Here is a 24,721-nt window from a genome sequence, read left to right on the forward strand (position 1 = left end):
TTTATGTTGAGGCTCACGAACCTCCACTTAGCATAAGACGAAAGATGTTGCTGATAAACTATTCAGCTAAAATCAAAAGTCTGCCTACTCATCCGGTTTGGCCACTGTTGCATAATCCTCAATTGAAAACCCATTATACAAATAAACCTAGAACAATTTGACCTTCTGGTATCAGACTGCAGAATCTAACAGAAAGCTGGAATATTCAGCTTGATAATATCATCAGAGAAAAAAAAGATCCGGATCCCCCGTGGACTAACTTCACCCTTTCTTCTGATGAATACTTTGAGCAATGGAGTAAAGGCTCTATATCAGATATTAACATCCAACAACTACATGTTGCTCACTCACAAAAGTACCCACACCTTACCAAGATCTGTACTGATGGTTCGAAGTCTGACAGTCGAGTGGGTGCAGCTGCCGTCTTCCCTAATACAACTGTCTCAATTTCACTTCCAACCGAATGCAGCAGCTACACTGCTGAACTCCATGCCATTAAGCTTGCTCTGGAAAACATCTCGCAAATGTCAATAAATAAAAGTATAATATATACTGATTCACGGAGTGCTATTCTAGCTTTGAAAAGGACTTCCCCACCTAAAAATCCTTTGTTAAAGTTCATAAAACATAAGCTGATGCGTCTTCATGAGCATCAGAAGACTTATCTTTTCATGGATCCCTGGCCACAGTGGTATTCCAGGAAACGAATGTGCAGACAGTGCTGCTAAGCATCCTTCCATCATATCCTCAACAGATAACCTAGTCCCATATCCTGATTATAGACATAACATACGGAGAACATCTATGGAACAATGGACACTTCTGTGGAAAATGCAAACCAATAACAAGCTATTTCAAATAAAACCTGAACCACAATTATGGACTTCTAGCCTTCGGAAAAATAGAAAAGAAGTAATTTTAGCCAGAACTCGTATAGGTCACACTCACCTCACACATCTCTATCTGCTTACAGGAAATGATCCTCCGCAGTGTGCACACTGCTCGCAACCACTTACAGTAAAACATATACTCCTTGAATGTAACTTGTTCAGCAATGCTCGACGAATGTCTTTTAGTTTCATTTCTGATCTACAGCAACCTCTCTCTTTGAATAGCATAATAGGTAAAGAAGCAAATCTCTCTGAATTCTTTTTGTATATAAAACAAATAAAAATGTATGACCGTTTCTAACTGCCCACGGTGCAGTTATCATAAGTAACTCAATTAATTTAGGAGGCGCAATATGGCCTAAGTAGCTCTTGCGCCAGAAAACACCACAACAACAACAACATTGATCACTCATTACTGGCTTGGCATCGTTGGTTTGTTGCACAAGGAGTCGTCTTCTTCAGAAATGCTTCAAGAGGCGTTTGTTTCCAAGATAATCTTCTCTCTTTTAATTATAAATTTCACGATTGCATGCATAAGCATTTTTTAACAGCACATACAAATTGCAGCTAACATGATTTGTGTGGAGTAACAAGTTTACGAAGCTTAAAATAAAAGGCATGAAGAGAAGATTCTGAAAATTTATTTATGTTTTTTATACGATTGAAAATTTCAGTAAAGGGGAAGCACATTTCACCATAATAACGTAAAAAACCACACAATTCCAGCTATTAGTATTTTCACAAATGCAAGAAGATCGAGTTTACTACCCATTTATAATTGCTTACAGTAAAAGAAAAGCCCAATAAACCAGAAAGCGCAAATTGTTTTTATTGTTTTATGGTTTGACCTCCAGAAATGTGCTTTAGAAAAAATATCACAAAGGTGGTGAAAATTGATTCTTATGATGGAACGTATGATAACGATGAAAGTGTAGTGCATTTTAATGATTTGAATTGGTAACTAATACAGGTTACAAACCACGCTCACAACCTTTTATATGGCCTTAAGGTCACGCTCGTGACTTTAAAAGTGACATTTTAGAGAGATAAATAGCTTTCGTTATACAGCAAAAATTTCAACTTCCGAGATCTTGAAATGAATTACCAAAAAACAATGTGTTATCGGGTTCACATTACAATATTTTAACAATAAGAATATTTTAACTTTACGATATTAATCAGTTCTCTGGAACTGATTAATATTGTAAAGTGGGGTACACTGTATTTTATAGCTATGCATGTGGTTTGGAATGCGGTATTTATGAATGTTTAACATTCATTTTTTGCAATATTTGTTCATATTTTCGATTTTGTTGATACTTGTGGAAAAAAAACTAGTAAACCCAGGAAAAGTGAGAACTGCATGTACTTAATTACACTACCTAACATGATTTTTACCTCCAGAAAATCAATGGCTGTTTCTGGTCAAGTTTTATGTATAGAATTTAAAATCAATCATAAAAATTTCCTATCACGTCTCAGTTTTAAGATATAGATAGATAACTGGATTCTGTACAAAGATATCATTACTGTTTGAAATACAATTTTTAAACTTATTAACTTTTGGTTGGCTTTGTTTATTGGGCTAAAAGTTAAGCAAGTACATCATTATTGTTCTTGCAGTATAGTATATTTTGATTTTAATGCACTTTTCCAGACAAGTCAGTATTTTTAATAATCTTATTACACCATTCAACTGTTCAATATATAGTGTATGATCAACTGTGCTACAAGAATTCGCCTTCTGTTCAAATTTACCAATTGCTTTTACTGTGTTTAAGTTAATGCATTTTTAAAATGGAGAAAACAAAGCACAGAACTTGCATCAATCACCCAGACAACTTCTGCTATGTTTGTCGACACAACCCCAAAAACTCAGAGGAAGAAAATATACATTGTCACAAAAGTTGCACATTCATTGTACTTCGGCTGCAAGATCGGTGACAAAGCAAAAAATTGGGCTCCACATATCTGTTGTACTACTTGTACAATGAACTTGAGGCTGTGGCTATATAGCAAGCTGAGAGCATTACCGTTTGCCCTCCCTATGGTGTGTCGCGAGCTCAAGAATCATTTTGACGGCTGCTATTTCTGCATGACAAAAATAAAAGGTATTTCCAAAAAGAGCAAGCACTGCATCAAATATCCAAATATCCCATCAGCAAATTAGACCAGTGCTACACAGTAAAGAACTGCCAGTACCTGTGCCACCAAAATCTTGGGGTATTGGAAGTAGTGATGAAGGTACAGAAGAAATCGTTTTACCAGTTGTCACAGAACCATGTACTTCACATGATTTGGACTACTAACCAGAAAAAGAAATGGCTCCACACTATATTGAACAACAAGAATTAAGTGACTTGATCAGAGACTTGGGCTTACCCAAAGACAAGGCTGAGTTACTCAGATCCAGACTACAACAGTGAAACTTATTCACCAAAGGTACAAACATTACAATATACCGTAAGCAAAATGAAGAGTTTTCAAGATATTTTGCAATGGAAAATGTGTGTGTTTGCAAAGGCATCGTTGGTCTTATGCACAAACTGAACATTGATCACAATACCTCTGAATGGCGTTTGTTCATTGAAAACAGTATTGCTTCATAATGGAAATACTTTACCATCAATTTGTCTTGTTGATGCTGTTGGCCTGAAAGGAACTTACGATAGTATGTCCCAGATTCTTGTTGCTATACGTTACACGACTATGGTTGGAATATTTGTGGTGATCTCAAAGTGATTGGACTTCTTGTTGGGTTGCAAGGTGGTTTCACTAAATACTGCTGTTTCCTGTGTTTGTGGGATAGTCGTACAACACTGGGACAAAGATGAATATATTCCCTTCAAGAGCAATGTAAAGTTTGTTCCATTGGTTGATCCGCAAAAGGTTTTTCTTCCCCCTTTACACATCAGGCTTGGACTGATTAAGAATTTCACTAAGGCACTGGATAAAGAAATCAGAGGATTCGCATATTTACTGAAAATGTTTCCAAATTTATCTCATTCAAAGCTGAAGGAAGGAATTTTCATAGGTCCTCAAATAAGAAAGCTCCTAAAAGATGAAGAATTTCAAAGAAACCTGAATGTTGAACTAGCTGCATGGAGATCTTTAAAGGCACACGGTATACAGATTACTCAGAAAGAGAAAAGAAGAGAACTATGAACAACTGGTCACAAATTTGCTGAAACATTACAAGAACATGGGGTGCTGAATGTTATTGAAATGTATTTCCTTCATTCCCATCTGGATTTCTTTCCTGAAAACTTATCAGAATGGCAGTGATGGACAAGGAGAGTGCTTCCACCAGGACGTATCTGCAATGGAAAAATAATACCAAGATCGCTGGGACTCTGCCACGATGGGAGATTACTGTTGGTTCCTTAAACGGGAAAGCAATCTAGAGTATAAAAGGAAATAATTGAGTGGGAAATATGTCTAAGTAACATATATTGTGTATAATAATTACAACCATGTTGTTTGTTTGTTATTTGGTTTTTAGGAGCATTAGCAACTAAGGCCATATTGCTCCGGAGATATGTGGTAGTCATTCCCTGACCTTTCCGCATCCTCCATATTTGGTGGTCATGGGCTTGAACTCCAGTCTAATCAAGAAGCATGTGCTACGCACTGCTGCTCCTGCCCACCTGGCTACGGAGGTGCCATTACAACCATGTATGCTAATATTGTATAAAAACAACGATTTTTAAAAATGTGTATATCTTTTGATGTAGACGTGACAGAAGTAAAAGAGTAATATTTTCATAATCAGGACATTAATTTTGTTCAGAACAACCAACTTTTGTTACAGAGGTACGACGAAAAAAAAATTTTGTCGGATAGTGTTATTTTTAATGTACAAAATTTTAATTATGATTTAATTCCCACTTTTAGGTTCTTTCTTTTACTGGACAAAGGGTTGTACAAGTAGCATGTGGTAGCCGTGATGCCCAGACATTAGCTCTTACGGATGATGGAATGGTTTATTCCTGGGGAGATGGCGATTTTGGAAAATTAGGACGTGGTGGAAGTGAAGGATGCAATTTTCCACACAATATTGAGAGATTGAATGGTTTAGGTGTATGTCAGATTGAATGTGGTGCTCAGTTTTCCTTAGCACTTACAAAGTCTGGACAGGTGTGGACTTGGTAAGTACTTAAACCCAGTTATAAGAAATATAAATATCTCTTATGTTCTACTTAATTTTTTTTTTTTCTCTCCTTGCTGCATTCTTTATGAATATAGTTTTAATTGCCCAACAGTTAAAATAACTTGCTACTATTACATATAATTTCAATGTTATACAATTATATAAGTACTATATTTTACCACTGGGGTTATAATGAATCTTTTTTTTTTTTTTTACTTTATTGTTGAATATCATTAACATTTGTTGGGAAAGTAGTTGAAGACTTCTTGTTTTGGCTAGAGTTTGATAAAATCTTGTGATCAGTGTGTGGCGGTCTTGGGACCTTCATAATTATTAATATTAGTATTAGCCATATAGTGCAAAGAAGCTACATGCTTTTTCTGCACTGGCCAAAAAAAAGTAGATAAGAAAATAAAGATTATGCATTTCCCTCCTTACATGGGTATGGGGAACTCCACTTCTGATGAGGAACCCCACTTCTGACATTATGCCAATCTGAAGAATATCCATTAATCATAACCCTCTGCTTTCTGCCTGCAGCCACTCTGCTTTCCAGTAATCCCAACATGTTCCAGTTTATACTGTAACCTCTCATGAGGGACTGAGTCAAATGCTTTGCTAAAATCCAAATAAACTATGTCAAAATTGTTCCCTACATCTAGGTTATGAGTAACTATGTCAGAATAGCTTACCAGATCAGTTAAACATGAGTTTCCTTTAACAAAAACCATATTATCTGTCCTTCAAAATGCCATTTCTATCTTATATGTCTGTAGATTGTGCTCTTAATCATTGCCTCTAAGATTTTCCCTACCAATGAAGTCAGACTAGCCAGTATGCCTTTTAGTATTGGCAATACATTGGCACTTCTTCAATCCAAAGGAATATCTCCTGAGTCCAAAGAAGCCCTCACAATTAAACTCAATGGTTCAATACACTCTCTGGCTGCCTCCCTCAAATTATTGGGTATATGCCATCAATTCCAGGAGGCTTATTTGTCTTTAGGCTTCAAAATTTTTCTAATAAACAATCATCTCATCTGGAATTTTGAAATCACTAATTTTATATGGATGAGCCTCACTCGCATGGCCCTGTCCTCAGAATAAAGGATCTTTCGTCAGTACAAATTGATGCAAAGCACCTATTCAATTCATCAGCAACATCAGCTGGGTTATCTAAGACTTTCCCACACCCATTCTTTGCTCTCGTACCAATGATTTATGATACTCAGCCTTGACCTCTGTAACTTTGTATGTGGTACTATTACATTATTGTATATCTATTATTGTGTATCTCACAGTGGCACCAGGACTATTCGTCCATCTCCACCAATTGTCATGTAGAGAGGGAAAAAAAACCTCTTAATCAAATCGGCCTTAAGTGTAAATGTGTATTTACCAGGCCACTCTGCCATCAGGTGGCAGCCACCAACATGGGCAAATACTACTCGATGCTCGCCCTAGCATAAGGAGCCGAACCTGGGTCTACTTCTATGTCAGTGCTAACATAGCACCAGAAAATCCATACCCACCAGTGGCCGTGCAAAACCAGCAGATATCCGCAAAATCCCACTCCCAAGTCGCCCACACCCGAGAGCCAGCAAAAAAATAAATAAAAAATTCTGCATCTGAAAAAAAAAAAAAAAAAAAAAATCAGATGCCAGCAATCCCGCTCATCAATTGCAATGTGCACGTATTAGCCAGCATGCAGATTTCAATTGAGAGCCAGCATAAAAAAAAATAATAATAAATAAAATAAAATAATAAATAAAAATAATAATAATAATAAAAAAAAAAGTCCCTAGAATATAAATCCAAACTGGAGATATATAATATCCCACCTACAGTTACCCTGAAACTACAGGCCAGCAAAAAAAAAAAATAAAATAAAATAAAAATAAATAAATAAAAATAATAAAAAATAAATAAATAAACAAAAAAAATTTAAAAAAAAGTAAATAATAAATAAATAAAAAAAAAAAATTTCCTTCTCTTTTTACTGCTCAGCAAGACCAGAAGTTGACATTACAAGGAAAGACATCTGTCTCTGCTTATTAAAGACCAATCTTGCAAAATATTGCAAGACATTAAAATACCTTCTATTTGTGAAGTATAATTTTTAATTTCCAGGACCTAACTCGACAATAGTATTTCATAAATTTTGTCTGTACTGCTCATAAATAATGCAATAATACAGCACATGATCCCAGGTTTCAATACACGTACCGTAGCAAAACGGGTCAGGTTTTAACCCAAAATAATGAAGCTTATAATTAAAAGATCCATGTCCCATCATAAAATACGAGGTTTCCATTTCTGGAAACAACCAGCTGTTTTTTTATTTTTCTTATCACAGACAAAGTTAACATCTGGAAGAAACAAAAAGGTAACCTGACCAATATCACTATTGCACCATCTGGCCTGCCACTGATCCATCAAAGCAGTCATTATCAATTTCTTAGCCTTAGACTTAGTTATATCTAAATTATTAGTAATACCCATAAAAGTAAGTTCAACTCCCCCCCCCTTCTCAAATAGTAACAGAAAACTCTGTAAGCAGCATAGAGATCTAGAGGCATACAACCAGATATAACCTGAGCAGCATTAGTGGAAACAGTTCTACACATTTTAAACAAAGATAGTATCATTTTCTTTTGTATAGACAATAATTTCTGTCTGAATTTTACAGTGAGTAATCTTGAATTCCAAACATTAGCTCCATACACAATGATAGGCAGAAAAACTGCCTTATAGTATAATACAAGAATCTTCTTACTCAGGCCCCATTCCTTTCTACTAATCCTAACAATAGACAAGGAAAAGTTTTTAATTTTTTTCACCTAAATACTCTAAATGCTGCATAAAAGTCAACTTACTGTTAATTAATATCCCTAGATGTTTTGTTGTCTTAACCATAGGGATTTGTTTCCCTTCAATTAATACCCTCGGAGACCTTCCCACATTTAATCTACCTTAACATAACATCATTACAGTTTTACTAATAGATATCTTTAACTTATGATCTGATGCCCAACATACCAGATTATCCATTACAGTAGCTGCCTTAATCTCTAAATCCCGTCTTGGCATGCCATCAAAACCCAGCACCAAATCATCTGCATATGCAATTTTATGGCATTGCATGTCTGTTTTGTAACCATAAATTCATTACAATGTTCCAGAAGGTTGGTCCCAAAACAGATCCCTGGGGACAACATCTTGAAATATTCTTTGAGTACACCAAATGCTGAGATCTTACCAAAATCTTCCTGCCGTGCAAATAATTTGACAAACATTTATATAACAATTGAGGACATTTCAACAAGTGCAAAGAATAAAGTATGCTTTCGTGCCAGACATCAAAAGCTCCTTCAAAGTCTATATAAATAACTGATACATCTTTACTATTTGAAGAGCCAACATAATCTACAAGGTCCTTTAGATCTTGTAGATTTCGTTTAAAACCATATTGATACGGTAATGTATAATTACATTTAATAAACCAATCATTTAATCTGAGGAGTAACAATCTTTCAAAAATTTTAGACATATTTGGAAGTAAAGAGATACTCCTGTATGCTCTAGGTTCCAACAAATCTTTGCCAGGTTTAGGTATCAACTTTAGTAAGGCAACCTTCCAATATCCAGGAAAGCTACCAGCTAAATAACACTTATTAAAAATCTCCAACATTAGATGTGGATAGACCTGAACCATTTTGAGTATTACATTATTTTCAACAAGATCAATACCTGGAGTTTTATTGATGTTAATACCCGAACAAACTTGTTTAAGATCATTAACCATCCGCACCTGAACCAACATAATTACAATTATTGCACCTTATATGCAATTGATTTACAGTATCATCCCCCACATTATCATCTGGAAATAAACAGTTAACTATACCAGCAGCTATTGTCTCCCAGTCACTTGTTGCACAACTACCTGACTTAATAGTAGATAACAGGGGACTGATTTGCATTTTATTAGTTACTAACTTATATACAAGGCCCCAGGGATCTGGTTACCTGCCCCTGAGACCAAGTTTTTCCGTTTTACTTTTAAGTATTAATTTATGATAAGCTGCCCTCTTAATTTTATAGATTTATTTATAATACATGGCTTCCTGCAAACCCCATGACCTATGACACTGAAAAACCTTCCTGGCCGAAAATACCTCTCTACACTTAATACTTAACTGTTCATTCCACCAAGGAACGAACTTCTTTATTCCCCTCCTTTTTTAACTGAAAAATAAAGAGCCCTGTAAATTATGTTCTGAATGTAGAATATAAATTCCTCTGTATTCATATTAGACACATATTTATATTGATCCGACTCAATTTCCTCTTTTACCAAGTTACAAAACTTGTTCCAGTTAATAATTTTATACCTGAACCTTATAATGTGAACAGGAATAAGTCTCTGTGTCCACTGTAAGTTGAAATATAGTGGCTCTATGATCACTAGTTGTAAAATCCAGCTCAACACTAAAGTTTATAATTCTCTGTTACAAAGCATAGTTTGCAAGAGTAATATCAATGTTAGACTGACCACGGAGATTATCAAAAGTGTATAACTTACCAGGTCTATTCAAAACGTTCAAATCATGAGTCATAATGAACTCTTCTACCCCCCCCCCCCCCCCCCCCCCCCCCAATATCACTATTGTGACAATGCCACAGAGGAGATCTAGCATTTACATCCATGGTAAACAATACATTTTCCCTTCCAACCATTCTCATAACTAATTCCAAGTATTCCAATGACACTTCTATATCTGCATTAGGTAAACAATATACTGTTACTAAATAAAATTTTATGTATGAGGTACATATATGTACACACGTAGCTATTTCATTGCGAAGTCCAGCTATTTTAGCCACATTAATATCTTTATTCAGTACAGGTGACCCCCGCTTAACGCTGATCATTCGTTCCCGAAAAACAGAGCGCTAAGTGAATCCGCGCTAAGCGAGCGCCGCTTTCCCATAACGTAACATATGTATTTATGAGCTGCGGTCAGTGCCATAGGATATTTCCTAATGAATAATAAACAGTAATGAAAAGATGCACAAATGTTGGTCAAAATATTTAATATTCAAATATTTGCACATATAAAATATTCTGCATTGCAGACCTATAATTATGTGGTAACTACTTGCGTATCAAAAGTAAATTTAAAATTCCAATTAAAATAATGAATTTAATTTAATTGGTAATTTAATCATGAAAAATGTGTGCATTTTGAGTTGAACTTTGGCCCTTTTCCAAATAAACTAAAAGGGGTATTAATTTTAAATCCCCCGCAGCGTTAAAACCAACAATAAAGTCAACCGATCCTTCACCGCTTTGAAACCTGGCATGTTTTTTTCTTCTTTCAATATGAAACTTCTTTTAGGAATTCGTTTCCACAAAAGTCCTGCTTCAGCTATGTTAAAAACTTGTTGAGAAGTATAATACATAATACCCCTCTTCAATAATTTTAACAAAAGTTCTTTTTTGAAAGTTTCGGCTCCTTGATCTAGACTTGCGGCTTCTCCCTGGATTTTAAATCTATTCAACCATCCCTTACCAGTTTTAAATGGTTCCACTTTTTTTTCTTTTTTTTTTTTTTTTAGGCGAGTTTTCTTCAGATCATCATATTGGCTAATCTCTTTCTCACTCTTTTTAATATTTAACTTAACTGAATTCTGCATTGGAATATTATCTTCAATAAAATTAAAGTCTTTCCATTTCAATCCTAATAGCCGGCCTAGTCCTAGTTGCTTGCAGTGGAACAGCTATCTTTCCCGCTGCAAAAATTAATTCTTTATTTTTTTATAATTGTTCTTACAGTTAAAGTTGCAAGTCCTAAATTATGGCACACATCCGTTTGTCGTTGACTGGAATCGATTCGCTTCAAAACGTCTAATTTACTTTTCAAATTCAGTCTTTTTCTTACATTTATAGTCTTCGTACTGCGCCCAGACGTTGTTGCTTTTTCATTCCTATCAGTCATTATTAGCTCTTCGAAAATGTAACTGCGTTGGTTGAATTAATTACGATACAATGTTCAAGTAAACTTTCCGTTACGCACGATGTCTAATACTCTACTGAGTGATGACTAGACTTCGGATAAATGCATATAACGCAAATATTACAAGCAATATACTTGATCATTTTTTAAAATGTTGATCGCGGAACTACGTGACAAGTCACTGTACTGAAACTAAATTAGCGTGCGAGAAAATTTTACTGAGCGTGGGAAAATTTCTCAACTCGGCGTGGGAAACGTTTTAATGCTGTTTTGCTATTCATTTTCAAGCTATCGACTCCATCAAATGAAACGATTTCGTTAATATGTCAAAAATGTAATCTGTAAAAGAGCGTTATAGTGATCTGTGACAGCGTTATAGTCAGATACGGGTTATAATATAAGAATAGCGTTATAGCGAATCAGCGTAAAGCGAACCGCGTTATAACGGGGGCCTGCTGTATAACAACTGCAGTTTTAGGTTTAATTCCAGTGACATGTACAACTTGACTTCCCACAGGGTACCCAGGTACTTTATACTGACCATTTACCAACATTGAGTATGGCTCCTGCAAACAAAGCACATCTATAAAGTTGAGCTAAAATACTACGGGATCTCTGAACATTCTGCTGCAAAAATTGCAGCCCAGCATAAGCTTTAATTTGTTCATAATTAATCAAATTACTTTGGGATGGATTATCCATGATTTTCTCTTGCCCTAGCTGGTTCCAATGCTCTCTGGAACTCTGGACACGTAATATCCCTAATAGAATGCTCAAAAGACTGCCTCTTCCTCTTACAATTCACACAAAGTGGAGATTTATCCCTGTTTTTACAATCTGTGTACACATGCCCATCCTCTGCACAGTGTCCACAAGATGTTACCTTATGTGAACAGTACTGCGCAGAGTGGCCAAACCCTATGTGGTACTATTACAGATCAACTTGTAGTTATTGCAAGTTTCAATACTTTTGGTCGCTGTAACTCTTCCATGTCATTTTTTTCTGTTCTGTTAGACTGGCCAACTTCATATCATCTACCTTGGCATACTTTGTGTTCTCTATTTTCTTAATGATATATTATATGCCTTTTGACTCCATGGTTTTTGTGATTATTGCTTTAAAGGTATTCCATGACTAACTTATTTACCCTCCCTCTGTGATCTGCCCAATTAATGTAGCGCCTTAAACTGCATAGTCCCCTTTTCTGAAATTAAAACCCTTGCCTTTACTTTTAACTACTCAACATCTTCTTCGTCTTCCAATTAATGACTGCAAGCTACCTGCCAATGATTGCTCTACTGTAATCCCTGTAATGTCATCTGATTCTTGAGTAATGATGAGGTCTGGGACATTCTTACTCCTAATATTTTCTCTAACATGCTGATACAAATAATAATTATCTAGTTAATTTAAAATTTTTCCCTGTGATGATTTTCTCTCCCACTTATTCCAGTCTATTAGGGACAGATTGAAGTCACATATAATAAGACGTTCACACTTGCTTGCTCATTCCACATAGAGACCCTCATCATAGTCTTCACACTTTTCTGGTTTGTAGATTAGTATTAGCATTAGCTAATACAGCCTCAGATAAAAAAAAAAATTAATAATAAAATTAAAGAAGAAACCACCCATTTCACCGTCCATTTACTCCAAAAGTTTGTCCAGTTCTTCCTGGAATTTATTTAAGCTATCAACTTCCACAATGGCACATTGAAGTTTGTTCCAGCAATCTCCCACTTTTGTCCCACTCTTGTTACCTTTGCTACTAATAACTCACACCATGCAGATTCTATGCTGGCAGGTGCAATTTCTGACTAAGCAAAAACTCTTTTTTTTTCACTCAGGCTGCTGCTTTTTTATAAGAAGCATGAACCTACCACCTCTTCTGTCTTCTCTATCTTTCCTAAATACATTATACATACTATAGTGGAACTCATCATCCCCAATTTCTGGGTTAAATCATATTTCTGTTAGGTACTATGTCAGCATTTATAACCAGGAATTCAAATTCGCCCATTTTATTGATAACATTCTTGGCATTACTGAAGACACACTTAAGGATTACTTAGTAAGACTAAGTATTCTTCAATAGTTTACTACTCTGACACACCCCTTGAAGTTATTTGAGCTTGTTTCCCTAGCTTTATCTTGCTGCTCATTTGAAATGTTGCCACCCTCAGAATGTGTTGCCAACATTGGCTGTTGCAGCAAAAAATACGAATTTTTAAAATGTGTACAAGCATTACTTTGACCCATATCATCAGATAATCATGGATCTGTATTACCCCCCCCCCCCCCACTAGCAGTTTACCTGAACCTTTAAGCTATTCTCAGTGATACTGGCAAAAACCTTTGCTTCTGGTTATTCTGTTGTTAGATCCAAATAATGGGTGCATTACTTGGTAGGTCACGAGATACTTGAGTCCCTGATGAACTCTCACTTGCATTTATTTCGAGGGCAAGCACCCATTTCTTCAGTGACCAAAATTTTTCTAGTATTACGCGAAGTTTTAATTTGAGATTGGTACATTTCTTTCATCAGGTGCAAAGGAATGAATCATCATTTTAGCTTCAATTGTGTACTAAACTGACCTTAAAATATACATCACAGGCTATACAAGTGATGAACCCATGACTTACACTGGAAATGCCCACAAGAATTTCTGTCTGAGTCATGATTTCCTTGGACGTGTATCTCGTATTTAAAGTGTATCTTGTAACGACCATTATATTATTTAGATAAAATTTTAACTTAAATAAGACTACAAAATTTAAGTTTGCAATATATATTACAGAATTTAATTTAACAATATATTACAGAATTTAATTTAACAATATATTACAGAAATTAAACTGTTACCAAATCTTTATCTAATGGTGAACTTAAAATTAATCTACCAAAGTTAATGCAAAGAATTTACTTAAGAATTAAATTTACAGTATACTGTAGAAAATTAATTTCACAAATTTACTGAAATAAAACTTACAAAATTACAGAAATTAAGTTTCAACAAAACATTTTGACTGCAGACACCTAATGTTAATCATCTTCAGTTAAACCACCAGAGTCAAACTTAAAACAAATCTGATCTCTTCAACTTCGTACAGTAGAATCCAGTATTATTAGCCTCGATAATCATGGTGAATTGCTTCATGATTACTTGGGATTATTAGCTTCTTTCCTGAAACCTCCTGATGAGATTAGAAAGAGCTTGGCCAAAGCAAGGTATATTTAAATGGTCTATGAAATTGTTTTATATTAGAAACTTTAATAAATCATTCCTGCCTGGTGTTTTTAATCATGATATCATCCTTGTTAGTCATGTTTATGGAGTATTATAAATAGTGTACTTATTGATGTCCTAATCTTCAGGCCCCTCAACATGGACACCTGTACATGGTGAGGGGACCTCCCAGTGATGCTACTGGTCTTCCAGATTAGCATCACTGGAATCTAATGCCCATACCTTGGTTCCAGGGTTACATCGTTGGAATCCAGCGTGTGCAGCCGTGCGCCGCGACCCGTGGAATTCAGAAAAGGGGATCCTGGTGGTTGAGGGGCCCAGCTTTAATGCGCCACTTCGGCCCCTGCTTCGACAAGAAGGGAGATCCTGGACTGGCCTGACTGGTATCAATCGGTGGGTGGTTCTTACTGCTAGGGTCAACTGTGTTCCAATAAGTCTCCCTCTCTTTGGTCCTGGGATGGGATCAAGGCTTATTGGAAACGTGGATATGGTACTCCTAAGCGAACTTGGCATCCCATTCGTGTACGCAGTACCTGGTAGTTCACAAGTGGGCGTCCCCTCGTAGGGATCCATGGGGGGTGAGATACTTAGGGCATTGGAAATTTTTATCTTGCTCCTAAGAGTAATTTAAATCCTACTTCTTCTGAAGGCCCCAACAAGGCACCTACCTAATCGATCATCAGATGATATTGACACCAATTCTGTTAAAAGAGCCAGAACTGAGGAGAAAATGCCATCTGTGACACCTCTTTTCCTCAGTCTCCATTCCACCGGAGAGCTCAATTGGGAAAATGTCACCCTTCTTTATCCAGAAAGAATTAGAAGGAATGGCAGGATCACCTAAATCTGTAAAACGGCTACGTTCTGGAGATATTTTAGTCGAAGCATCAAATGCAATGCATGTTGAAAACATTTTTGAAAGCCACATCTATAGGGGGAATACCCATCATCGTAACCCCTCACAAAACTCTGAACTCATCACGAGGTGACATGTGTGACATAAGCATTGGGAGATCAAAATTGAGAGTAGGAGTGTGCTATAAGCCTAATGACTGATGAGTATAATAAGAAACTGTACAGGGAAATAGAGTGGGCCAGTAAATCAGAGTCTTATAATGGGGGAATTTTATTTCCCAGATATTAACTGGAAATTGTGGGTTGGTCAGGAAAGGATCCTAGAAATCCAAGTAACTATCGTCCTATTGCTCTGACAAGCTGTTTGTGCAAGGTCCTGGAAAGATTGGTTAATTCTTGCCTTATATGGTATTTAGAAACAAATGGTCTGCTTTCCAGGACACAGTGCGGCTTCTTAAGTAACAGATCCACTTTGGGCCACTTAATCCGATTTGAAACTTACATTTGTGATGCTTTTATTAAATCCGAGCATATGGTAGAGTTTTCTTGATATTGAAAAAGTGTACTACACCGCCTGGTGATTTGGCATATTAAAAGACCTCTATAACTTTGGTCTTAGGGGTAACCTACCTCTTTTTATTAAAAACTTTCTCTCTAATCGGCAATTTCAAGTCCATTTAGGATCCACACTCTCTCGAGTATTTTGTCAGGAGGAAGGAGTCCCACAAGGATCTGCCCTAAGTGTCACAGTTTTCGCAATCAGAATAAACTCTGTTACCGAACAACTTCCACAGTAAACAATGCCCTCTATGTTGATGATTTTGCTATATTTTGTCATTCATGCGATATGAGGGTCATTGAAAGGCAACTGCAAAAAACTATTGATCACCTTACATCCTAGTCATTCAGATTTTCATCACAGAAGACCGTTTGTGTACACTTCTGTCGCAAACGTAATCTTCATCCTGACCCAGAATTAAGGCTTGGGCAAAACAACATTCCAGTTGTAGCAGAAGTCAAATTCCTTGGACGTATTTTCGACAAGAAGCTGACATTTCTACAACATGTTCATCAGCTTAGGACAAGATGTGCTAAGGGGCTTAACATTCTTCGTACCCTCTCGTCAACTTCATGGGGTGCAGACTGTTCTACCCTTCTTTGTCTCTACCGAGCCCTTGTCTGTTTCAAACTTGATTATGGGTCAGGTTCTGCTAGAGATAGTGTACTTCGTTTGGTTAGATCCAGTCCACTATCAGGCACATCTCCTGTCCAAAGCCTTTACATTGAAGCAAATGAACCATCTCTGTCTGTTCAATGTAAGCAGTTGTCTTTACAATATGCCTTTAAATTAAAATCCCTGCGCGATCATCCCATGTGGGCATCCGTTTTTGAGCCACGCTGGGAAGATCTCTACAACACCCATCGGACTTCCAACAAACCTTTTGGTATTCGCATTCAAGGACTATTAAATGAACTAAACATAATGGTAGACAACGTTGCCCAGTCATCGAGGAAATTCCTTCCACCCTGGCATGCCTGTATTCCAACTTGTGACTTCTCCTTTAAGATCTGGGAGAAGGCTACTATGCCGCCAGCAACTCTTTGCATCACATAGACAGCAGTATTCTGACTTTCTGTCAGTCTATACAGATGGCTCGAAGTCAGAATATTATGTGGGATCTACTGTTGTGTTTCCTCACAAAACATTGTCCCACAGACACTGTCCCACTCACAAAATATGATCCCACAGGAAACTAGCATTTATACTGCAGAGTTGCATGTGATAGAAACAGCCCTTGATCACATTAAAAACAGCAATTACCAAAGGTATATGATATATAGTGACTCATCAAGCGTGTTACAAGCTTTGTTATCCATGTTATCCATGACCCTCACTTGGTCCTGTCCCGGATCCAGCAGGCGCTTTTTTCTCTTTTTGAATCAGAATTTGACATTCGCTTCTGCTGGATCCCAAGCCACATTGGGATCCGGGGAAATGAATTAGCTAATACCGCTGCCAAGTCAGCCATTTCCCTGGATAATCATTGCCTCTCAGTCCCCTATACAAACTACAGGCAAATAATATGTTCTAAATTATATTCCCAATGGCAAGATTCCTGGCACGAACAGGCCACAAATAAACTACATCACATAAAACCTGTAATCATGCAATCACAGTCCAGTCTACGCAGGGTTCGAAGAGAGGAAGTTGTTCTTGCTCAGGTTTGTTAACTACCTGAAGTCGTTCAGGTAGTTAACAAACTATTGGCTCCACATAGGTCATAGTCATCTAACACATTACTTTTTGCTGAGGGCAGATGACCCACCTATGTGTGATATGTGTAATACTATTTTAACTATTCGTCACGTTTTTATAGAGTTTCCTGTCTTTATAGAACCACGACATTTGTTTTTTAGGGATTTTAATAATCTGGCTGAATCATTTACGCTCAGTCAGATTTTAGGTGACAGAGACAACATGTCTGACATTTTTAACTTTTTACACTCAATCAATTTATATAGAAAGATTTAAGTTTATATTTTTTTATTTACCTTTATACCGGAGTATATTATGTTTACCTTCTTAACGTGGTAGCCAGTTTATAGGCTACCAAATTTTTTGTATCACTTTAATTTTGACTTGGTGAATTATGGCCTTGCTGCCAGTGTGCCATTAAACACTAAACCAGCCAACCAACGAACCTAATCTTCAGGTGATGGTAGCATGATCAATATCTGCATCTGCAGCGTTCTTCATTGCAGGCTTATTCATTACTTAGCTGCACATTTCAGATATCAGAGACTTGGTGTAACATAGATATAAGGAATGAGGAATTTGAATTTGGCTAGTACAATGTGTACAGAAAGGAAAGATAGGATAGGATAGGAAGGGAGGAGGGGTTATGCTGTTACTTAGGAGACATATAAAATCTATGGCAGTGAATCCAGTTGACATGGGTGGCCAGTGCAGTGTTGAATCAGTTTGGTGTGACTAAAGCACTGGTAAAGTAAAAATGAGACTACGAATGTGTTATAGACCTAATGACTCTGATGAGTACAATAAAATAGCTGTACAGAGAAATAGAGATGGCCAGTAAATCAGAATGTCTTATAATGGGGGATTTTAACTTTCCAGATATTGACTGGAACTTTTTGGTTGTTCACTTGCACACAAGCAAGATTTTGTGGATTTATTGGAGGATTGTTTTTACAGCAACATGTTCGTGAGGCAACTCTCCTGTTGCCTCCCAAACATGCTCTTGATCTAATTATCAGCAGTAATTACCCATGTGTTAAGAATAATGCATATTCTTACTCTTGATGTAATTATCAGCAGTGATTATTCATGCATTAAAAATCTGCAGATAAAGGAATCATGGGTCTCAGTGATCACACTGTACTGATGTGGGATTTACTTAAAGATATAACTACCATCAGGGTTAAAGGGTAAGATTTTTTCCTTTGTAAACATGACTGTGGTGGTGGTCTCAGTTTTTAAATTTTATGCAGTGGGAGCAACTGATGATGTTACCAACAGCAAATTCTAAACGGGAAGCATTCAAGAAATTAATATTGGAAGCTAATAGGCTTTTCATACCAACTAAGAATTACTGTTTAACATTTGGGCCTAAATGGATGTCAGATGAACTAATGAGACTCATGGCAGAGAATAAAAATACTTGGGATGCATAAAGATTATCAGGTGAAACAGAAGCCTATGGTAGATATAAGCTAGTTTGTAATATAGTCACAAAAGAGGTTAGGCAAGCAAAGGGAGATTACGAAAAATCTTTGGAAAGGATGCAAAAAACAAAACAAAACAGAAAGAATTCTTTACTTATGTAAACTCTAGAAGGAAGGGGACGAATCAGATTGGTTCATTTGATATCGATGGTTCGACTTTTGATGAACCTGCTCAGGTAGTTAACAAACTAAATGAGTATTGCATCTACACTCACACATGAGGAATTTTGTAAGGAAGTGGAGGCCAGAAGTTTATCAAACTGTAACAGGGAGCTAAATGATTTTGTAATAACTGAGGGGAAAGTGGAGGAGAAATTATTGAAGTTAAACATAAGAAAATGTTTAACTTCATTTTTGGGTGAATGGAATCTGTCCAGTTATATTAAGGGAGGCAGCAAAGGAAGTAAAGCAAACCCTTAGCCATAATTATAAGAGCACCCTTCGATCCAAGGGAGGTCACCACAGACTGGCGATGTGCAAATATATTCCCAATTCACATAGGGAATCAAAGGGTGACATGAGTAATTACAGACCTGTTAGTTTAACCTGTTTTGGGGAAAATAATGGAGTCACTGGTTAAAGAAGCAATGCAGGATCATCTAGAGAAGAGTGCGGTTCAGATACAACATGGGTTTGTTAAGGAGAAATCTTACTCAACTAATTTGGTTGGATACTACAATGTGATCACAAAGATACTGGATGCAAAAAATAATTTTGATATCATATACTTGGATTTCAGGAAAGCTTTTAATATTGTTTTACATAAAAGACTGCTATACAAATTGGAGCAGTATGGCATTAAGGGCAAATTGCTACAATGTATAAAAGAACAGTTGAGTGGGAGAAGAGAGAAAGTGGTTATCAGTGGACACTGCTCTTCATGGACTAATGTTAAATGTTATTAATGGAGTTCCCCAGGCCCACATGAGGAATTTGTTAAAGTGTGTAGTGAGTTAACAAACGCCAGGGTTCGGTGTTGGGCCTATTTTTGTTTTCTATATTTATCAATGATATTGATGAATGTATATCAGACTTAAAGTCCAAGTTTGCAGGTTTGTTAATGACAGTATGCTGCAGCTACAGGATCTAGAAAAGTTGGGCAGATGGTCTGTGAGAACTGGCAACTGAATTTTAACATTGACAATGCAAAATACTGCATATGGGTAGCAGTGAGGTAGCCCAGAGTAATACACCAACTGTGCAGTACCACACTCAGTTTAGTGGGAAATGAAAAAGACCTCTGAGTAATTGTGCAGTCAGATATGAAGTTTTTAGAGCAGTGCAGACAGGGTGCCACAGCTGCTCATGGGGTGTTGTCAATGATATACAGGAACTTTGCTAGCAGGGATAAGAAAAACATCCCTTTATATAAGGCAATGGTCAGGCCACACCTTGAGTATTGGATACAGATGTGGAGGCCTCATTTTGGGAATGATGTAGAGCTGCTGCAACGAGTATAGAGAAGTTCAATGAGATTGGTTCAGGGAGCAAAGGGGTACTCTTACCAAGAAAGGCTTAAGTTCTGCAAATTGCAGCATCTGGAGACTTGACACTTGCAAGGTGGTCTGATTGAAGTGTATAAGGCTTGGAATGGTTTGAGCAAGCTCAACACTGATGGGATTCTTCCTCTTGCTCAGATTATGCACTTAAGGGGGTGACATAAATTCAAAGTGAGGAAAGACAGTTGCAGAATAGATGTGCAGAAATGTGTCTTTAGCCCTTGAGTGGTTGATTGATAGAACAAACTTCCATCTATTGTTGTGGAAGTTGATAGCTTAAATAAATTCAAAGAGGAAATGGACAACAAAATTTTTAGAGCAAATAGATAGGTGAAATGGGAAAGTTTTTTTTTTTTTTTGGCTGATGTTGTATATGCTTTATGATATGCCACTACTAATGCTAAAACATATCTGTTACCAGTTGTTGCTGGGATGCTTAACTTTTGATGTACCACAGTTTCTTTATAATCATTCTGTCTTATTGTTCCCCTGTCTGTGATTTCTGTTGAATACGAATTTTTAGTAAAATTAAATTTGATATGAAAATTTTTCACATTTAATAGGGGTAAAGGTGACTATTTCCGACTTGGTCATGGTACTGATGCTCATGTAAGGCGTCCTCAGATTGTGGAAGGACTCCGTGGGAAAAAAGTGATTCATGTTGCTGTTGGCGCGCTTCACTGTTTGGCTGTATCTGATACTGGACAGGTGAGTAGAACAAATATCCTATATCTTTTCTTACTTTCACATTCATTGCTGTTAATTTAATTAACCCTTACTTTGTGAAACCATGAGGTAAAAATACAAATACATCAGGCCCTCGTTATAATGCAGTTCACTTTATGCTGATTTTCTATAACGCTGTTCTTATATTATAACCCCTATCTGACTATAACGCTGTCACAGATCACTATAACGCTCATTTACAGATTGCATTTTTGGCATATTTAACGAAATCGTTTCATTTGATGGAGTTGATAGCTTGAAAATGAATAGCAAAATGGCATTAAAACATTTCCCACGCCGACTTGAGAAATTTTTCCACGCTCAGTGAAATTTTCTCGCATGCTAATTTAATTGCAGTACAGTGACTTGTTACGTAGTTCCGAGATCAACATTTTAAAAAATGATCAAGTTTATTGCTTGTAATATTTGTGTTATATGCATTTATCCGAAGTCTAGTCATCACTCAGTACCGTATTAGACATCGTGCGAAACAGACAGTTTACTTGAACATTGTATCATAATTAATGCAACCAACGCAGTTACATTTTCAAAGAGTTAATAATGGCCGATAAGAATGAAAAAGCAAGAACGTATGAGCGCAGTACAAAGACTATAAATGTAAGAAAAAGACTAAATTTGAAAATCAAATTAAGACGTTTTGAAGCGAATCGATTCCGGTCAAAGACAAGCAGATGTGTGCCATAATTTAGGACTTGCAAGTTTAACTGTAAGAACAGTTATAAAAAAAAAATAAAGAATTAATTTTAGCAGCGGGAAAGATAGCTGTTCCACTGCATGCAACTAGGGCTAGGCCGGCTATTAGGATTGAAATGGAAAGACTTTAACTAATTTTATCGAAGATAATATCTAATGCAGAATTCAGTTAAGTTAAATGTTATTAAAAAAAAAAAAAAAAGAGAGAGAGAGAGAGAGAAATTAGCCAATATGATGATCTGAAGAAAACTCACCTAAAAAAAAGAAAAGTGGAACCATTTAAAACTAGTAAGGGCTGGTCGAATAGATTTAAAATCCAGGGAAAAGCTGCAAGTGCAGAAGGAACCGAAACTTTCAAAAAAGAACTTGTTAAAATTATTGAAGAGGTATATTATTTGTTATACTTCTCAACAAATTTTTAACATAGATGAAGCAGGACTTTTGTGGAAATGAATACCTAAAAGAAGTTTCATATTGAATAAAGAAAAAAAACATGCCAGGTTGCAAAGCAGCAAAGGATCGGTTGACTTTATTGTTGGGTGGTAATGCTGCAGGGGATTTAAAATTAATACCCCTTTTATTTTATTTGGAATAGGGCCAAAGTTCAACCCAAAATCGACACATTTTTCTTGATTAAATTCATCAATTAAATTAAATCAATTTAGATCAATTAAATTCATGATTTTAATTGGAATTTTAAGTTTAATTTTGATACGTAAGTAGTTACCACATAATTATATATGTATGTAATGCAGAATATTTTATATGTACAAATATTTGAATATTAAATATTTTGACCGACATTTGTGCATCTTTTCACTACCGTTTTAGGAAATATCCTATGGCACCGACCGCAACTCACAAATACATGTGTTACCTTATGGAAATGCTGCTCTCGCTTAGCGCTCTGTTTTTACGGAACGAAATTAAAGCGATACACCTGTAAGGGTATTTGAACATGCTTACAAGTTAGTGAAAATGCATCAGATCTGCTCGCAGCTAACTACTAAATAGTTATAACATTGGCATCATTATGTATATCTCATATTGTGAATACCTTCACAGCATGTTGCCATGATATTACACTACCTTGAATAAGTAACTCTTCAACATAGGAGAACACTGTTGTTACTTATTCTCAGCAGATGTCACCACCCAGACGCCACCGTTTCAGAGCTGATTGGCTCCTCTTCGGTGGGTGGACAGGCACCCTGGTGTTGCAATGATGGCAAGGCAGTTGCGAAGTATAACTCAACAATATGTGAGATGCCTGATGATGCGTAGTAATTTGAATTACGTCACATTTTAGGCAAAAGCCTCAAGTTGCATAGTGAGTTAACATGCTTACAGTTGAGTAGTCAGAGCAATATGGCCTTAGTTGTTAATGCTCCTAAAAACCAAATAACAAACAACAGTTGCATAGTGAGTTTAACATGCTTACAGTTTCGTAGTGAGTTAACATGCTTACAGTTGCGTAGTGAGTTAACAAGCTTACTACAGTTGCATAGTAAGTTAACAAGCTTACAGTTGCATAGTGAGTTAACAAGCTTACAGTTGCATAGTGAGTTAACATGCTTAAAAATGTAAGCATGTTAACTCACTACGCAACTTGAGGCTTTTGCCCTAAAATGCGATGGGTATTTGAACATTATTTAAAAATATTGGTGGCAGGAATGACATGTTGAACCTTAAGAATTTAGATGAAATTAAAAAATAGTTAATAGTACTACAGTGGTTGTTTTAACTTCATTGTTTTTCAGCTTCTTCTGGTCATAAAGCTCTTTCACAAACTCAAATTTTCCATGAAACTGTACCATCTTTAAAAGCCTTGTATGGATGCAAATTAAATAAACAATTAATGATGAAATATTTTTGGATATTTGCATCCCAAGAACACTTTAAATACTATAGATCTACAGAACATAGGTTTAAAACCAGTATTTTCAGTCCTGGATTAATTCAGAATATATAGTTGAAAGCAGATATATGTTTTCAAATGGTGATGAAACATGCTAATGGTGGTTCACGCATCTAATTTTCAGTGGTACAGAAACACTAAATATGAAAATTGCCAGTCCTGTTTTCTTTGGAACAACAAGGTAGTTGCCACCATAGTATATGTACAAGTATAAGGTCCTGATCCATCTCCATTATTGAGACACATATTGCAACAGCCCCAAAAAGTCTGGCCACTAAAAAGAAACTTATTACTCTTGAACCAGGACATGACCCCACCAACTGATTGCTCAACTGTAATAACTCAAGTGTCCTCACTTTTTTACAGCATTTAAGGCCCATGAGGAAGTTTATTGAGTGAGGCCCTTCATAGATACTACCCATTATTCCTAATAACCAGTGCTCTGTGAAATATTTGATCTTCTCTCATGTCAGACATGTACAGATGTAAATGATGATATATTCAGTTTGAGGCTGCAAAAGTGACTTGCAAAAATTCTCCATGATAACATCCGCATTGGCTTTATCAAAACAATGTTTGTGTCTGATGTGATAGCTTCAACTCACTAGTGTGTGCATTTGAGGCCTACTTCTGTTTTCTCAGCATCTTTTACTTTCAGAAGGGTTTGAACTTGGGTAAGCCCTTCTTTTCCTTCTTACCCAGGTGTTTAAAGCAAATCTGAGAGCAAAGTCTTTAATGGGTCTTAGCTCTCAGATTCACTTTAAACTCTGGCTGCAGTACGTTGATGCTATCCTAGTGAGTTGGAAACATGGTAGCCACTTGCTCAAAGAGTTACCAAAATCTGAATATCTATTATAGCACTGCATCAAATAAGAAGTAAAAAAAAGATGAATACATCTCCTTCCTAATTGTTTCCATACATTTCAAAATGTCTGTTAGAACCATAGTGTGCCTAAA

The 24,721-nt window shown here is 36.4% G+C and overlaps 1 protein-coding gene across 1 annotated transcript in view; it reads left to right on the forward strand.

Annotated features, from left to right (window-relative positions):
* The window catches only part of HERC2 (E3 ubiquitin-protein ligase HERC2), a 971,627-nt gene that overhangs the window by 576,920 nt on the left and 369,986 nt on the right, over positions 1-24,721 (forward strand). The window contains exons 55-56 of the mRNA XM_090372402.1: positions 4,785-5,038; positions 20,970-21,114. Of these exons, the coding sequence (XP_090228528.1) occupies positions 4,785-5,038; positions 20,970-21,114 (399 nt within the window). The remainder of the gene's footprint in view (positions 1-4,784; positions 5,039-20,969; positions 21,115-24,721) is intronic.

Source organism: Mastigoproctus giganteus, chromosome 1 (assembly GCF_048544385.1).
Source record: "Mastigoproctus giganteus isolate SK-2022 chromosome 1, ASM4854438v1, whole genome shotgun sequence".
In the NCBI taxonomy this organism is placed as follows: domain Eukaryota; kingdom Metazoa; phylum Arthropoda; class Arachnida; order Uropygi; family Thelyphonidae; genus Mastigoproctus; species Mastigoproctus giganteus.